The following is a 19119-nucleotide window of genomic DNA, read 5'->3' as shown; positions in this document are numbered from 1 at the left end:
ACTACTTTGTGTAAAAGCATGTGTTAAACAGAATTCTTATATAGTCTCCCAAATTATTAAACTCTTTAGCTCCTGGAATAGATATGCAACAGATATGTGACATACAGCAGCTGTTCAGAAATCCAGGGTCCGAATTAGCAACAGGCAGCCAAGAGCACTAATGCTACATCACAAATAGGTGGATTCAAACTTTGCTGCCCATTTCCTTATCACTGGTTCCTGTGACACACGCTGAACGAAGAATCTAACCCCCCCTCCCCCAAAAAAGACACCCAAGTATTTTGATATTTCAGACTTGGGGGTATGGCACAATTGAGGTCCAAAGACTTTTTCATTATTAATAGTCAAATAATTTATCCAGCTCTTAATCGAAGTTGAAATAAAAATGAATCAGAAATTGAACTCTTTAATCAAACTTTCAGTACAGATGTGAGAATGGCAAAAAACCAAAACATATGCCCTAAAATCCATTAATCACGTTGATAATTAGGATGAAGTGGTTTAAAATCAGTTTATTTTCTTACAGAACTTCACTTTTCACAGTCTCCAAAATCAATGGTTAAAATATATGTTTGGTTACTGAAATGCACAATCTACTAGATCAACAACATTGCACAGCCAAAAGAAATGGTATAATTGTAACAAGTCAGTTTTCATCCACGACCAGCATTACAGCGTTCTTGTACTTTTGTACATTTACATTGACTTCTACATCAAAATAAATGCTAGTCCTCATCAATTTAACTGTTGGCAATTAGTTCACTTTAACCTTTCTTCTTTAAAATACTAATGTAGAATTGCTATCAATTATTTACTGTGTTAAATCAGTAGCAGAATGTAATTGCTCCATTGATGTCAAGTTCATAAGCGGTGTATTAAATAGGCTAAAGTAAAATAAAGAGACTGTAATGTTTCCTTTTACAGAAACTCAAAAACAAACTTTTCATTGGGTACACATTATTAAAAGTGGTCGTGGTGTGATACATTAAAAAATTATAAACAAAGATAATAAAACTCGGTATTTTATAAAAAATCCCGCCTTCCTCGATTATCCCACTTTCTGAAAACTGTGATAAAAATATTAAACGTCAACATTGTGATGCATTCAAGGGTTGATCAGCCTTTTCCATGCCAATTCAATTTTGTACAGGAAAGTCAATTATGATCGACTAAAAACACATACTTTTTCACCAGTTGTTTTAAGAAGTTTGTGAGTTTGGGTTTATTTGCACATTTGCATTGGAGAAGGGAGAAGAGAAACAGTGCAAAACTATTAAAAAGGTTGAAACACTGATAAGAATTATTAGTAGTGACAGAACATTTAGTGCACAGTCTCTGATACTATGAAGAATGATTATACAAATAACATTATATAATACCACCAACTCAACGGTTTATAAATATTGCACTGTCTGATCTTGTTCCTGTCACAAGTAGATTATTTTATTAGGATATTTCTCCATGCCAAAACTATAAAATACTGACATATTCAACATGCTACAGTACAGGAACTGTGACTAGAAAGGAACTGGAATAGTGATGACCCAAGAAAGAATTCTTCTGCGTGGTGTGTGAATCTCTTCTAAAGCTTTAGGAATCTCATCCAGTGGAGAAGGGAACAGGCAGCAGAACAACTAGATAAAGAAGCTACAGAGGAAAGTTAAAAGAAAGAAAATTGGTTAAACAGACAGCAGATGAAAAGAGGAAAAAATGGAATAGCACCGAATAAGCAACCATGTGCATTCCCAGACCCGCAGATGAAACTGGGAATGTCATGCACCAGTGAAATATCTTGAAGGAAAGGCAAGTTATTGGAATAAGTAAATTCTCATTATTGTCAACTTGCCCTCCCTCTACTGAAGATCCTTAAAGGTGCTAGCTACCACTTGATAATTGTGAATTTAGATAGTGGCAGCAGAATATTCATCTGCAAGACAGCAAAGCCGAGCCCAACCAGTGTCCATCTGCCAACCACGCACGTGCGCTTTCCAAGAGGAATCAGTGGATAGTGTCAGGAGTAGGAATATCTGGCTGATATTTTCCTCCCTGACTGAAGGATAATTGCGTACGCCCTACTGCTATCCCAAATGAGATAGCAAACTCATCCTTCAGATTTACGTGGCTTGATTATGCACCAGGCAATTCAGTTACTGGGCCACTGGAAGCTATTTTTAAAAAAATAGTCAAGTAGACAAGTTTGTATTTTCCCGAATCATAGAATCATATAATTTACAGTGCAGAAGGAGGCCATTCGGCCCATTGAGTCTGCACCAGCCCTTGGAAAGAGAACCCTACCTAAGCCCACACCTCCACCCTATCCCCGCAACCCAGTAACCCCACCTAACCTTTTTGGACATGAAGGGCAATTCAGCATGGCCAATCCACCTAACCTGAACATCTTTGGATTGTGAGAGGAAGCCGGAGCACCCGGAGCAAACCCATGCAGACACAGGGGGAATGTGCAGACTCCGCACAGACAGTTACCCAAGCCGGGAATCAAACCTGGGACCTGGAGCTGTGAAGCAACTGTGCTAACCACTGTGCTACCGTGCCGACCATAAATTCTTGCAATTTTTAAAATCACAAATAGGACTCTACATGAATATTTTTCCTCCCTGTGAAGAAACCATCCATTCCCAACCACAAAACTGTATGAACACCAGTGAAAATGTTGATCATCATAAATATCCAACTCCTAGTTTCACAGTCCAAAGAATTACGAGCATACGCAAGTTTGCGGAAACAATAAATTGACATGGCAATACGCTTTTTGCAAGCTCGGCCAGTAAGCTACATACATTAAACAATGTACTGACTGTACAACAGGAAAGGACAGATGGCAGCTTACACTGAAAAAAAAACAACAAGACTTCACACAATTAAACATTCCAATTTAAAAAATGATAAAATACATGTGAACACTATGGGTGGGATTTACCGACCAACCTGCCGCCGCATGTTTTTTGGTGGCGGAGACGGTGGCGCCGTCGGTGGGTCCGGAACATCCCGCCAGCGAGAACAGCCAGTAAATTCCGCCCTATGTATGTACTCAAGATGCACGATGTTCAGATTCTGGCTCCCTACCATTGGGGGATAATTACAATAGTGTCGCGTGCACTTGCTATCTTACTTGTGTTATATTTTGGTGCTACAAAAAACATTTAACCACACATCACACAGACAGGTCATACAAAACAGCCATCTGAATAAAATGTATCCGTGCCGGCACTATTATATTTGTATGTGGTCTAGAATACTCGAGACTGTGAATATAACCAATAGCGTAGTATTTTATAATACTATCAGAAAATTAACTATTACTTCATGACCACCTCATCAAACTAACGGCAAATAAACGATTAGCTAAATGCACATAATTCTAATCATGCCTATGAAATATAAATTTGTTTGAAACATATTCAAGGATTTACTAATTCCCTCCCACCCCCTCACCCCAACCCCAATATAAGTTGACAAATAGGAAGGAGAAAAAGGGCATATAAATACATTGTTATGTAGTATATGTTGTTCACATCTTAAAGTAAGGATTTAATACAAGCAATATAGAAATAACTGGTCACGGTATACATATGTATATCATGGTGCATCTTGGAGAAATGGCAACAAACAGGTTTAGCAACAAGGTGATTAAAAGGCTGCAATTAATACAAAAATGCACTGAAATCGAAAAAATTCTCACGTGTTTACTGCATGAAAGTGGAGCACACTAAATGTAAAAGCAAATGTGGCATCTTGGTGAGCAAGCTATTTGGCAGAGCAGAAAGCAGAGTAGAATAAGAGTGTGCAAGTGGCAGCTGGTGGAACACTTCACAGTGGTGAAATCAGACAGTAGGCTGGCCTAGAAGTATTTCTGCTAGTGCTGTAACCATAGAAACTCTTGTGCAGAAAGAGGCCATTTGGCCCATCAAGTCTGACCCTTCAAAATCACTCTACCTAGGCCCACTCCCCCGCCCTATTTACGTAACCCCGCACATTGATCATTGCCAATCCACCTAACCTGCACACCTTTGGACACTAAGGGGCAATTTAGCATTGCCAATCCACCCAACCTATACATCTTTGGACTGTGGGAGGAAACCGGAGTACCCGGAGGAAACCCACGCAGGCATGGGGCAAATGAGCAAACTCCACACAGTCACCCAAGGCCAGAATCAAAACCGGGTCCCTGGTGCTGTGAGGCAGCAGTGCTAACCACTGTACCATGTTGTGAACACTTCTCTCATCAAAATTGTTCAGTTCAGAGGCCGGAGCAAAGGCAACCAATCTTTTGGGCTATTTATTCATCGCCAAGAATACAAAAGTTCCAACTGCAATACTTACATGCATAGGTGAAAGAACAATCCAACTAGATTTGTGGGATATTAGTTATTCCGTGCAGAGCCAAGGATTACTGTGAAAACAAGGTAGAAGACATACAAAACAAAATAAAACAGCTGCCAGGGTAATCAGCTAAACATGGCCCAGGAAAGATGTGCAGTTACAAGCACTTTCTTTTGATTAACACATCCTCAAGATTATGAATTAAGGACTAATGTTAAAATTTTGTTTACCATTAAGTCATCAATAGAAAAAAATTGTACTTACTGAATCTCATTGCGCCTTCATTCACCACCACCCTCCCTACTAATTAAAACTGGAGTCGTATAGTTTATCGGGTAAGGTCAGAAAAAGATGATTGGTTTCAATACAACTTAAGAATGATGTCCCCGGCAGTCTTTTGGAGGAGCAATGGGCTTGCACATTCTTCCTCTCTCCATGTCCCTAAAATCTTCTCCATTACCACATGCAATTTGGCTGGAAACCACAGTGAGGATGACCCTACCCAATTCAGACAAGCTGAAGGATAAGTCATTATTGAATATGAACTGAAGAGCTACTGAGTTAACCAAACACAGTACAGTTGATATTCAATGATATATTAACATTGTAAAGCTTGTCTGCATTGAATTGCGATATAGAGGAAACAATATATACCAGTACTTCGTACATGCCCAGATGAGAATTCAACCCCAAGGTGAAACATAAAATTTAAAAATGACTGAATATTTGTTTAAACGCCAACCCTCAGTAAAGATATATTTCAAAAAGAGTTGTTTTTCTGATTTTATAATTCTTATGCACTAAAAGATGACAAGCTTCATTCAATAGGTTAGATCCAATTTGTAAAGTGGTGAACTTTCATAAGTTTTAATGTGCCAAGTTTTCAAGTAACAGACTTGCAGCAAACTGCACTGGTGATTGAAACACAAATACTGAAGGTTAAATGTAAGACTGCTCGTGCACATGCCACGATGGATATTAACACCTCTCTTTCCCGAGCCATGTTTGGTTGGTAAGCAAAACTGAAGCCTGCCATTGAAAGGTTTGAAGCTGTGTGACTTTGCTATTGTAATATTAGTCCTTGTTTAAAATTGATTAGTATGTTCAAAATAAGGAAGAGGCACTACCAAGACAAAGAGAGCAGACACTAATCCACAGCAGCCACAGAAGAACAATAGCCAACTTCTCTTTGGAAAGGAACCAAAAGGAGAATCTATCCAAGGGTGAATGGCACATAAGTGTTAAATGGAACAGGTTTGACTTGTGTGATCACCAAACTTTAAAAGCAGGGACAGATATTACTTTAAATACCTTATTAATAATAACTGAAACACACCTCAAGGAACTTCGAAATACCAATTTCATTTTAGATGACCAGGGTGGACTTTTCTGCTTCTTAAATAGGCTGCTTCTTATGGTAGGAACAGGCAGAGGAACGTACATAGTAACCAGTAAAATAAAAATCATCTTTAAGATTTGGATCATGCAACACTTCTAAATGGAAAAGAGGTTGGGGAGGAAGCTATGAAATCCTGATATGCATCGCTTCTCCCCACTTACATTGCTGATCACTCTCCTTTTTGTAAAAACTGTCCTATTATGTTAGATTCTGTTTCCGAAGCACTAAGACTACACCCCTTCTCACTGCCCACATTCAGATACCAGTTTGTTTTAGTTTTAAATTGTGGCCCTTCTCCATTTCATGGAATGCTCTTGAGAGGATCTTCCTATATAAGGTAATTGTTAATGTTTTCTGATTTAAAAAAAAAAAAAGATGGATGGACATTCTGATACCAGACACATTACAGCTAAGCAGATGGATAAGGTGACATCCTTGACTTGCCAGGTTGCTTATGTGAAGCTTGCACTGCAATTAAAAAGGAAAAAAAAATAAAACATACAATTAGAAATCATACTTCATTAATAAATTCATTCGTTACATTGCAATACAGTTCCATAAGCAATGATTAAAAACAAACCATTTTTATAAAAAGCTGCATTGAATTACAACTGCAAATAAGTAACTCATGCATTATAGCAAATTATAGCAATTTCAAAAAAAAGGACGACCACAAAGCACAGGCACTTGATAAATTACACACCCAACTTAATTTCATTGAAGAATGGAGTTATAAAATAGACTGGCCCTCTCGCAATACCCTCCCCAAAGTTATCATTTTGACCAATTAAAATAGTGTTGAGGTTTGGAAATTTAACTTAATTATGTTTGTGTAGTTTCAAGTTGATGTTTTCAGGCCACGGCATTTTAAAAGTGATTTATTTTTAAGTACTGAAGATTTTCCATGTTTAAACCACTTCCTTGGAGTGGAGAACAAGTCACAGTTTCTCTACTCCAATCATCCCAATCTTGTTCGATAGCCTAACCAAACTGGAAATTCAAAGCATTGAACGGTTTTGATTAGCTTTAAGTTCCAACTATTTCCACGCATTCCTGGCAATTTGGCCCTTAACCGTACACTGTTCCATTGAAAAGCAAGGACTGCATTCTGTGATCGTGTTCAGTTAGCTATTGGACCACTAATCTGTTGAGCCACCCATTAAGATTTGAAATGGTTAGACAGCTTGCACTATCCATCAGGACAATCATGTCTAGTGATCGGTTTGGTCATAACAAATGCTGTACAGTTGAACTAGTGAGTTTTTAATACTCAATATAAAAATCCCTTAACGTCTTAGAGGAAAGCAAAGAGTTGAAGGTTAAGTGTTACTTAGAAAGCAAAATAAATGAAAGCGTTGCCCCTGAATTTCCAGATGTATTCTAGTGTGCTCACATCATTAAGGCAGAAGTGCTTTAGAATACAGTTCAGCCACAATTGAATTTAGCTTGAGGGGCTAAATGGCTTATTCCTGTTCATATATTCCCAAATGGGATGGGTGTTGCAAAATGCTTGGGAGGTATACCAGGTCCTGGTTTCTGCTCTGTTTCCAGCTTCCATGTTTACAGATGAACTTCAACCATTTTGCCACACAAAGCATCCACATCAGCAAGAGAGCATGGCCTGCAAATTTGAAGAGGTAGGAAATATTTTTAGGACCTTTTTACAGCCTCTTTTGGAGGGTCCACTGGAGCTATGTTCTCTCCTCTTCTGGGCTTTGGATACCTATAGATTTGCAAGCATATTGAGACCTACCCACATTTACACTCTCCCACTTTTCTGTTGAGCACATGAGATGGTATCCATTAGGCAAGATTATTTTGGTTGACTCACTGACCGAAGTTCCCAGTCCACATGTCCCAGCACTGATTTCAGCGGTGTGTATTTTCATTCCCTCTGATAAGACCTCAATATTGCATAATGGGTCAATAAAATCCAGTTCTTGTCATCCTCACAAAAGTTGTGTGTGTGGCAGGTGCTCAGAAATCATGAGTTAAATACGGAACATTAAATAATTAATTGCTAAAGAGATCAATTTGTGATTACTAGAGAATGCTTTACACCGCAGCCAGTAATGCAGGTTTCGCTGCCTCTCAGATGCTGGGATACAATTCCATGAGTGTCTGCTACTCTACCACATCTTCGTCAAGTGGCCATTCTTCCCAACACAAAAGCACAGAGCATGTATTCTAATGAGGAATTAGACTTCACAACCAAGCCAGTTTGTGTCCTGACCAAACGTCCAAATATGGACTTTCAAATATGATTCACCAAACAGCCAACAGGAGGGGCACCCATCCCTCTCTCCAGTCAGGGGTTGCAAAGGTCAAGAGCGGTGCTCCCGCTTATGCCCCAGATTAAATCATAGACTGGGTATAAAATTTAGTCAGAAAACTGTATTGCCAGCCTCATTTCAAAATGATTTTAGTAAACCAGAGGAGCTTTAGGAATCCTTCACAAGATATGTCGGTCATGGTAATAAGGAACATCTTGGGAATAAGTATCAATATGAAAAATGAAATTGGAATGGATAGCCTACAATTTAATCCCAATCCTATGGGAAACACATGGAAGTATTTTCACATTAAGGACTTACAATTGCCCATTCACTACTTTTCATATTCTGTCAGAGAGTGAAGATAAGCGGCAAGTGATAGACAGTCCAGATTTCAGCCCTGCAGTCTTGCCACATCCAGCCATAATTAGAGGAGGAGGCACCACAAATATTCCATCCCCAATGATGGGGGAGCCCAGAACGTCAGTGCAAAAGATAAGGCTGAAACATTTGCAACAATCGTCAGCCAGAAGTGCCAAGTAGATGATCAATTTCAGCCTCCTCCGGAGGTCCGCAGCATCACAGATGTCATAGTCTTCAGCCAATTCGATTCACTCCACATGATATTAAGAAATGGCTGGACACAGGATACTGCAAAGACTACGGGCCTCGACAATATTCCAACAATAGTACTGAAGGCTTGTGCTCCAGAACTTGCCATGATCCTAGCCAAGCTGTTCCAGTACAGCTACAAGACTGACATTGGCATCTACCCAGCAACGTGGAAAATTGCCCAAGCATATCCTGTACACAAAGAGCAAGACAAATCCAACCTGGCCAATTACTGTCCCATCAATCTATTCTCGATCATCTGCAAAGTGATGGAAGGGGTCATCAACAATGCTATTAACGGCACTTGCTTAACAATAATCTGCTCACTGACACTCCTGACGTCATGAAGTGGTTGAGAAGTTAATGACCTGGATTGGCAACTAACCGCATCAAAAGGAGACAGAGGAATCATCAGAATTCCGTAGCAGTCATATGGACTCAAAACGTGTTTCTCTCTCCACAGATGCTGCCAGACCTGCTAAGTTTATCCAGCATTTTTTGTTTTTATTATTGATCAGAATGCTGTATTTGAGTGGTAGAAAGTGATACTAAGGTACCCCAATGTCAGGTTATATTGAGATCCTTGCCATTCACACTGTACAGTATATCAATTATTTAAAAGTAGGTATGGAGACAACATTTCCATCATTTGCCAATAGCACGGGGAGGGGTTCTGTGCAGGGGGTTGCAAACAACCAAGAGCTGGCTGATCAGGAACAAAGGGACCTAAATCAATTGGGCTGAGAAATAACGAACAAAACCAAGTGACTACACTATAGCAGAAGATAAATAGACAATTAATCAAGACAATAAGCTAGTTGGTAGTAGTATACAAGATGCAGCACAGGAACAAGATTTGGGAGTATTGTGGACAGATCATTGAAGCGTGCAGCAATGGTAAATTGGATCTTGGGTTATATAACGCATGAAACAGAACACAAATCATAGGATGTGACAATGAGTCTATAACATCGTAGTCAGTCTGGAGTAGTGTGTGCACTTCTGATCGTCTTACTGTAGGAAGGACATCGTAACACTGAAAAAAGTGCAGCAATGAGCTACTTTGTCTGCTAGCTGACTACAAGGTGTTGATAATATTGACACTGATGGGGACTAAGAAGGAATCCTATTGAAGTATTCAAAAAATCCTTGAGGATACTGATGAGTCGAACCCTGAAAATCCTGATCCCGTGCTCTTAAAAATGACATAACTTGGAAGTCTAGAAGAGGGAAGGTGAATTTACAGATCATGTAGAATTATTTCACAACGAATGGCCCAGGTTTGCTTTGGATTGGTCACTGAAATCATTTACATTGAGAACATCAATAATTTTAAGAGGGTGTAAGACTGACATTTAACAAAAATAAATCAAGGGATCCGACAGTGAACTATGCATTCTGCTTTCAACTCTGGGCTAGCCAGTTGGACTAACATGTTCCCAAGTTATTCATCTTAGTTTATGGTACTGCATATTCTAACCAGTAGTCAAACACTGATTCTATTCCTGACACAGTACAATGTTAACTAACCGCATCATATAACAGCCCAAATGCACTCATTAGAAAACACATATGGAACCGTGCAACAGATTACACTTGACAATTTTACTTAATCAATGCACAGTGTAAGCAATACAACGATAGCATTAGTGATTGAAAAATTACGTTAATGATGTAGTCATGCGAAAAGTAAAGTAACAAAAGCACACAAATAATGTTAAATCCACACGCCATGGAGCAATACTGTGGTAAGTCAAAGCACCTGTAAAAAGTGGGTAGCCGTTGAATCACCTGTAGAAAGCTGTACCTACAACTCTTCATTTGGTATTGCCCCCACTATACTAGTCATAGGAAACGAGATTTGTTCCTGTCACAGACTTTTCCCTAGCGTGAAGTCCATGTGAAAGGAATACATTAAGTTGCCAAATTTCTTAGATAATATTTATTCCTGCGATTGGAAAGTACATAATTGTAATTTATTATGTCACTGGTATCAACATTCATAAAATAAGCCATACGAAAGAAACATGGAAATAATTCAAAACATTTTCCTGATCTTCCCACCCCTATGAAATATCCTTTTTAGCAGATTCTAGGCCATGTGTTTGCTTCCAGCAGTAACCGAACTTCAAAAATAGTTTGAAATGTTGTTATAGACATTAGCAAGTAAGCAAGCAACATTTCCTCCCTCAATTTAATAATTATACCTGATAAGATGAAAACCTTCCTTTACAAAACATACGAGAATCCACTTTCCGTAATACTTAAATTATTACTGTTGAGAGTTTTGTTTATGATTAAATTCATTACACAAAAACACAGAATAGCAGGAATATATCACACGGCCCATCGAGCCTGCTTTGCCATTCTATATGATTTTAGACTTCAACTCCATTTTTCCACCCAACCCCCATATCCCTTGATTCCCTGAGATATCAAAATTCTGTCCATCCCAGTCTTTCATTGATGAACATCTACATCCCTTTGGGGCAGAGAATTCCAAAGATTTACAACCCTTTGACTGAAGTAATTTCTCCTCAACTCAGTCCGAAATCCCCTTATTCCGAGATTGTGCCCCATGTTTTAGATTCCTTGACCAACGGGAACACTCTCTCAGTCTCAATCCTATCTAGACCCTTCAGAATCTTGTATGTTGCAATGAGATCGCTTCTCATTCTTCCAAAGAATATAGGCCCAATTTACTCGCCCCTCATCTTAGATCCCTGGGTGAACCTTCACTGTGCCATCTTCAATGAGAGTATAACTTTCCTTAAATAAGGAAACCAAAACTTCACAGATTAATCCAGATGTGGTCTCACCAAAGTCCTGTACAACTCTACAACTTCTTTATTCCGGTAGTTCAATCCCTTTGCAATAAAGGCCAACATGGCATTTGCCTCCCGAATTGTTTGCCAGACCTACATGCTAACTTTCTGCAGTCCTTGAACACAGCCAGGTCTCTTTGAAAATCAACATTTACAAGTTTAGCAGCTTTTTTTAAAAATCTGCTTTTCTGCAAAGTGAGTAACTTCACACTTACCCACATTATACTCTAGCCAGCATCTTATTGCCCACTCACTTAAGCTGTCTACATCTCTTTGCAACTTCTGAGCCCCTCCCACACACACAGCTTACCTTTCCATCTAGCTTTGTATTAGATACACCCTTGGGGTATATCTCCGTCTCTTCATCTATGTTATTAATATAGATTGTAAATAGCTGAGGCCCCCCACACTGTTCATTGCCTTACTGTGCTTGCTTCATTTATGCCCACTCTGGGCATTGATCAATCCCCTATCTATACTTATATATTACCGCCCAACGCTATGAGCCCTTACCTTGTCTATTAACCTTTCCAGTGACACTTATCAAATACCTTTTGGAGATCCAGGTGTACTACATCTACTGGTTCTCCTTTATCTACTATACTCGTTATATCCTTTGTCAAATAATTTGTTAAACAGGATTTCCCTTTTATAAAACCATGTTGACTTGTTCTAATCATACTATACTTTTCCAAGTGCATTTATTAATACTTCCTCAATAATGGATTCTAGTATTTTCCCAACAACTGATATTAGGCTAACTGGCCTGTAGTTCCCAGTTTTCTTTCTCCCTCCTCTTTTGAAAGGCAGTTTTACATTTGCCAATTCCCAATCTTATGGGACCATTTCTGAATTTAAGGAATATGGAAAATTATGCCTTACACATTCATTATATCTGTAGTTATCTCTTTTAGAACCCAAGGGTGTAGACCATCAGGTCCCAGGGATCTGTCGAATTTTAGCCCCTTGAGATTTTCCAATACTTTTTCACTGCTGATGTTTCCTCACTCTTATCAGCCCCTAGATAACCTGGTATGCAAGTCAAGTCTTCTACTGTGAAGAAAAACACAAGATATTTGTTCAATGCCTAAGCCATTTCCTCATAACTTGCCCTGTCTTTGCTTCTGAGGGACCAAACCTTTATTTTAGCTGCTCTCTTCCTCTTTAAATTCTTGGAATAGATCTTACATTTGTTCTTACTTTTCTGGCTAGTTTACCCTCATATTCTATTTTCTCCTTTTTAAAAAATCAACTTTTTGGTGGCCCTCTGCTAAATTGAAATCAATGGGAATTTGGGAAAAACTCTCCATTGGCTGGAGTCATACAGAGCACAAAGATTATGGTAGTTGGAGGCCAATCATCTCCACCTCAGGACTCACTGCAAGAGTTCCTCAGGGTAGTGCCCTGGGTCCAACCATCTTCAAACTGCTTCATCAATGACCTGCCCTCCATCATAAGCTCAGAAATAAGGATGTTTGCTGATGATTAAAAAGGGCTCAAATGCAATTCACAACTCCTCAGATACTGAAGCAATGCGCAACAGCATGTAGCAAGATCTGGATCACGTTCGCGCCATGTAAGTGGCAGGTAATAACCACCTCCAACAAGGGAGAATGTAACCATTCCCCTTGGGCATTCAATGGCTTTATCATCACGGAATCCCTCTCCATCAACATCCTGGGGTTTATCATTAACCAGAAGTTCAACTGGATCAACCACATCAATATTGTGGTTACAAGAGGTCAGAGGCTGGAATTCCACAGTAGGTAACTGACCTCCTGACTTCCCAAAGCCTGCCCACCATCTAAAAGGCACAAGGAGTGTGATGGAATACGCTCCAATTAGCTCAACACTATCCAGGACAAAGCAACCCATTTGATTGGATCGCTATCCAACATTAGCGCACAGTGGCAGCTGTGTGTACCATCTACAAAATGCACTTCATGACCACAACCACCTAAAGGACAATGCTCCTCCCCCACCACCGGACATGTCCTACAGCATCCTGACTTGGGACTATATTCTATAGCCATTCCCTTGTTGTCGTTGGGTCAAAAATCTGAAACTCCCTTCATGACAACACAAATGTGTGATCTTACACCACAAAGGTTGTGGTGGTTCAAGGAGGTGGCTCGCAACCATCTTCTCAAGGGCAATTAGGAATGGGTAATAAATGCCGATCTTGCTAGTGATGCTCACATCCAATGAACAAATGGAAATAAAATTTACCCCATTCAAGTGGTTAGTTATGAGAGCCTAGGCCTAATGGAGTGCCAAGCCCACCTAGTCCTTATTTGACATCTACAAATCCTGGCAGAACTCTCCTTGCTGAGACCTGCTAACTTCTTAACAGATAAGAACATTAAAGGATTAAATGAAAAATCTTGTTGGCTCTGTAAGGTGCATTGCCTTATTTGGGAATTGCATTGATTCAGTAACCATGTAAAAGATTTTTGTTACGTTTTTAAATGAAGAATGTAATAACCTTGTGGAAGCTTGACTGGTGGCATGGCACAGGTTTGTGTATGAAATAATAAGTTCACAATTTAATTCTAATAGCAAGTCAGATCTAATTCCCTATTTAATAGAATCATAGAATCCCTACAGTGCAGAAGGAGGCCATTTGGCCCAGCGAGTCTGCACCAATCTTTCTGAAAGAGGACCCTACCTAGGTCCACTCACCCATCCCCCAGCCCTATCACTGTAATCTCATAACCTAACCTGCACATCCCTGGACACTAAGGCCAATTTAACATGACCAATCCACCTAACTCGCACATCTTTGGATTGTGGGAGGAAATCGGAGCACCCAGAGGAAATCCACCCAGGCACAGGGAGAACATACAAACTCCACACAATGATTCCAAAGCTGGAATTGTACCCGGGTCCCTGGCTCTGTGAGGCAGCAGTGTTAACCACTGTTCCACCGTGCCGCCCTAATAAGACATACAGGATCTTGGGCTTTATGATTTAGAGTCAAAGAGTAAAAAAAAAAGAAAATTATGAACCTATAAAACAATGGTTCAGTCTCAACTGGAGTAATATGTCAAATTCTGACCACCACACTTTAGAACAGCTGTAAAGACTTGAGAGAGGGTGTAGAAAATATTTACGAGAATTTGAATTCTAAATGTTAACTACATCACTTTGGAGCAACACCAAGCAGAGGAAAGATGTGGGATTTGGCTATCAACGGACATCACCTGGTAGCTAGTATAGATCAGTTAAAACTGCAGACAGGATCATTCACCGAGCAACTTTGCTCATGTGAACAGATGGCCCATTTATAGATGTGTCGGGGGGGGGAAAAAGATAAAGATCAGAGTAGATCTGTTCTGCAACAGAAAACAATTGTAGAAATATACCACATGCTTAATAAATTAAAATCCGTTGAAGTTCAAAGAGGTTGCTGTAAAATCAAGTTAGGTGTGAGCAAAAACCATCTCAGTGGCTGCAGGGCTTTCCCAATCCCTGGTGTCTACTTTACTGAACCGGATTTTGATTTCAAATAATCCAGCTGTGATCATTTAAATTTGCCCATAATCTAATATTATTGCCAATCGCAGAAAGAATTTGATACACTGGCAGTCATGATCACATCAGAGTATAATCGTCTTCTGAAAATGCCTATCAGCGGTGAACAGCGACCGTGGAAACCAACCCTAGAAACATGGAATGTTACACAACACCCTAAAATCTCAGGTAGGGCCATATAAATTAATTCCATAATAAATTTTACAAACTGCTCAAACTTAATTCTCGGTTAATAAAAAAAACCCATCAAACCTGTTCGATACAAAGTTCAATCTGTGCTGTGAGCTCACTTGTTCTCCAGCTCTTATGTTCAGCATTTAGAAAACAGACTATTGAAGCTGTTATACAAGAATCAAGTTGAAACAATCTATACAGGAACATTTGTGGGTAATGTGGCCTGCCTCTCATCTTACAAGGCAAAGTGAACCAACAACACAAGAGCATTCCTTGAATGGCGTATATAGGAGACCTACCTGGTAGCCAGTTTTAACGTGTATATATCTAATAAATATTATTACTATTTCTAGCAATTTGATAGCTATGGCTTTGTTTTGATTCCTTTCCTCTTGAAGATTAAAATCAGATCAGGAGATTTCTGTAGAAAGATATAAACATATGATAGCAAAACAGCATTTTAAATACATTGAAAACTGACATACTTCTTCTTATCCTTGTCTTTCTTGGTTGTTTGGGAAGCTTGTTGAGCCTGTGATTGAAGAAGCTGAGTTGCCACTTTCCTCTTGTTGAATGCATTCATTTCATCCTCCAGATCCTTCTTCTTATCTTCAAGTTTCTTCTTCTCATCTTGGTGAGTTTTCTTCAGGTGATCAAACTTCTCGTGAAGCTGCGAACACAACACACCATGCACTTCAAACACCGGCTGCCTCATACGTACATCCAAGTGAAGTAAACAATTGTGACCAGGAAACTAGCTTGACGTTTGAACGTAGACATGTAGTGTACTATAGACTAGTGATCCAGATGTTATGAATTCAAATCTCACCATGGCAAGTTGTGAAACCACAGCTAATAAACTGTAGCATAAATACTGCGGCTACAAGAGTCGTTATGATGCTGAGAAATTTGCAGCAAGTAATTCACCACCCAACTCCCTAAAACCTGTCCACAGGGCAGCATGGTGGCAGTGGGTTAGCCCTGCTGCCTCACGGCGCCGAGGTCCCCGGTTCGATCCCAGCTCTGGGTCACTGTCCATGTGGAATTTGCACATTCTCCCCGTGTTTGCATGGGTTTTGCACGGTATGTTGATTGAACATGCTAAATTTCCCCTTAGCTGGAAAAGAATGAATTGGGTACACTAAATTTATTTTAAAAACCTGTCCACCATCTACAAGGCACAAGTCAGGAGTGTCATGCAATATTCTCCACTTGTCTCGGTCAGTGTAGCTAGTGCATTTCTCTAGAAGCTCAACAACATCCAGGACAAAGCAGCCCGCTTGATTGGTACCCCATCCACCACCTTCATCATTCACTTCCCCCACCATGGATGCACAGGAGCAGCAGTGTGTACCATCTACAAGATGCACTGCAGGAACTCACTTCTTTGTATGTTTTGGTTGTTTTCCAATTAAGGGGCAATTTTAGCGTGGCCAATCCACCTACCCTGCACATCTTTGGGTTGTGGGGGTGCGATCCACGCAGACACGGGGAGAATGTTCAAACTCCACACAGACAGCGGCTCGGGGCCAGGATCGAACCTGGGTTCTCGGCTCCGTGAGGCAGCAGTGCTAACCACTGCGCCGTCATGCTGCCCGGCTTCTTTGTTAACACCTTCTAAACCTGCACAATTCGCCACCTAGAAGAACAAGGGCAACAGCTGCATGGCAAGACCACCACCTGCATGCCCCTCCAAGTCATCCACTATCCTGAATTTGAAATGTATCATTGTTCTTTGATCATAGTTGGGTCAAAATCATGGGAATCCCTCCCTAACAGCACAGTGGATGTACATACACCATGATTACATATGGTTCAACAAAGTAGCTTCCCATCACCTTCGAGGTCAATTAGGAATAAGCAATAATTGCTGTCCTTGCCATGACCCACATCCTGTGAATGAATAAGAAATAAATGATCCACTGAATCATATTTGTGCTTAAAATTAATATTAAAATTATATTAATAAATCATTCAGGTCTGTGTTTTTTGCAGCTTGTTTAACCATTTCCTTATTGTTGAGCTGGATATTAAGTTTCTGTCAAAAAAACCTTCAAACTTTGGCAATACATTACAAAAATGCAGAGAAGGTCACAATTTGGACCTGAATATTTTGGATGGTAGGGTCTCACTTCCCACCATCCAGAAAGTTCCAAATCAACTCTCACTGATCCCCCTGCTATTTCATGCTCGAACGTGCATTAAGTGCGTTAATTGTCCAGCAGCTCACTAGTCACTGCAGCAACTGGAGCTGCAGTGGACAGAAGAGGAAGTGCCACAACATGCCAAAGCCAAAGTCCTGGGACCGGATGGCAAGGTATGTTTGGGGGTGTTGTGGGTTTTTTTGAGGGGGGAGGGGCACGGAAAGCCCAGGGAGAGTAAAGAGGACACATTTGGGGTTCCGGAGATGTTAAAGGCCTTGCCCGCCCCATTGTAAAGAGATCAGGGTGGGTGAGAATCTAGGGGCAATCCTGTTCTTTCAATCTCGTGTTCGCTCCCCCCTGCCTTAAAAAAAACCTGTCGGAGGGAAGGTGGGAAATTCTGGCCTTGGAGTCTCAAAAGAAATTGGAAACTCCGATGCTAGGATTTGTGCATGGAAACATCCATTTTGAAATTAGTATTTTGTCTATGATGGGATAGGGGTTTTCAATGTGAAATGTATTCCAATAGCACCTGCTGTATGTTTATGATAGAAAAGATGGTAGAGACTAGCTGGTAAGCATTGTTGTGAAGGAGCACAGATCTCTGGGATTCCACCATATCACATTAACATTTAAAAAAAAAATGTTTTCTACTTTCAGGTTTTCCAAAGCCCCTGCCCACTTGCAGCCTTTCCTTTATTCCCCCACATTGGATTATTCACCATACAGATGCCTCTCCAAATGTCAAATTGACAACGCTTTTGTCTTCCCATAACTTGGTCCCATTGTATCCCAGTGGTACCATCTCCCTCCTCACCCTTCAGCAGCATTGTTGGCTGGTGAATGGGTTGTCATTCCTCTCTTCTCAAACCTCTGGCTTTTTTTCTTTGCACTGCTGTGGTTGGGTTTGGCCTCTTCAGATGATGGATTGGATTGGATTTATTTATTGTCATGTGTACCGAGGTACAGTGAAAAGTATTTTTCTGCCTGTAGCTCAAACACATCATTTACTACATGTAAAGAAAATAAGTAATAAGTCAACACAAGGTACACAATGTGAATACATAGACACCGGCATCGAGTGAAGCATACCGGCATCGAGTATAGTATTAATCAGGTAAGTCCATATGAGGGTTGTTTAGGAGTCTGGTAACAGCGGGGAAGAAGCTATTTTTGAATCTGTTTGTGCGAGTTCTCAGACTTTTGTATCTCCTGCCCAATGGAAGAAGTTGGAAGAATGAGTAAGCCGGGTGGGATTATGCTGCCGCTTTCCCAAGGCAGCGGGAGGTGTATATGGAGTCAATGGATGGGAGGCGGGTTTGTGTGGTGGACTGGGCGGTGTTCACGACGCTCTGAAGTTTCTTGCAATCTTGTGCCAAGCAGTTGCCATACCAGGCTGTGACCAATTGGTCTCAGACCAATGTGACATTTCCAGCCTTCCTCCAGGCCAATCACTGCCCCCAGACCAACATGCCTCATCCCCGAGGCCCATCTCAACTAACATGGCCAAAGTACAGTGTTCCAGATCGTTCTCCTCCAGGGCAATATTTTGCCCCCCCACTCCCCAACCCTCAATTCCCCTGAAGTACAAGTTCTACCTCCTTCTCAGCTTCTTTCAGCTCAGCCTCCTTCTCTTTCACCCTCATGACGAACATCTGTCTCATTTCTTCCTCCTTTTTCTGGAGCTCGGTCAAGAATTCATTTCTCTTTGCTTCATAGGTCTCTTGTAGGCTAAGGGAGAAAAAAAAAGACTTCAAAATACAATTGATACTATTTGCAACCTATGTAAACAGTCTAAATGTGCATAAATGTTTTTCCAG

At 40.4% G+C, this 19119-nt stretch overlaps 1 protein-coding gene across 8 annotated transcripts in view; it reads right to left on the bottom strand.

Annotated features, from left to right (window-relative positions):
- Positions 1–374: 374 nt before the first annotated feature.
- Positions 375–19119, bottom strand: part of LOC140408726 (septin-11) — a 159714-nt gene continuing 140969 nt past the window's right edge. For 2 of the 8 annotated variants that reach the window (XM_072496342.1, XM_072496336.1), the window contains 3 exons: positions 18898–19030; positions 15644–15828; positions 375–4411 (listed from right to left, as the gene is read on the bottom strand). In XM_072496342.1, coding sequence (XP_072352443.1) covers positions 4387–4411; positions 15644–15828; positions 18898–19030 — 343 coding nt within the window. In that variant the 3' untranslated portion in view covers positions 375–4386. Of the gene's footprint in view, positions 4412–6184; positions 6209–15643; positions 15829–18897; positions 19031–19119 lie in introns of all 8 variants that reach the window. The other 6 variants (XR_011940177.1, XR_011940176.1, XM_072496338.1 and 3 more) reach the window with 6 other exon arrangements.

Source organism: Scyliorhinus torazame, chromosome 3, assembly GCF_047496885.1.
Source record: "Scyliorhinus torazame isolate Kashiwa2021f chromosome 3, sScyTor2.1, whole genome shotgun sequence".
NCBI classification, from domain to species: Eukaryota; Metazoa; Chordata; class Chondrichthyes; order Carcharhiniformes; family Scyliorhinidae; genus Scyliorhinus; species Scyliorhinus torazame.
Note: the sequence above shows the minus strand (reverse complement) of the source record. Positions and strands in the feature narration are given on the sequence as shown.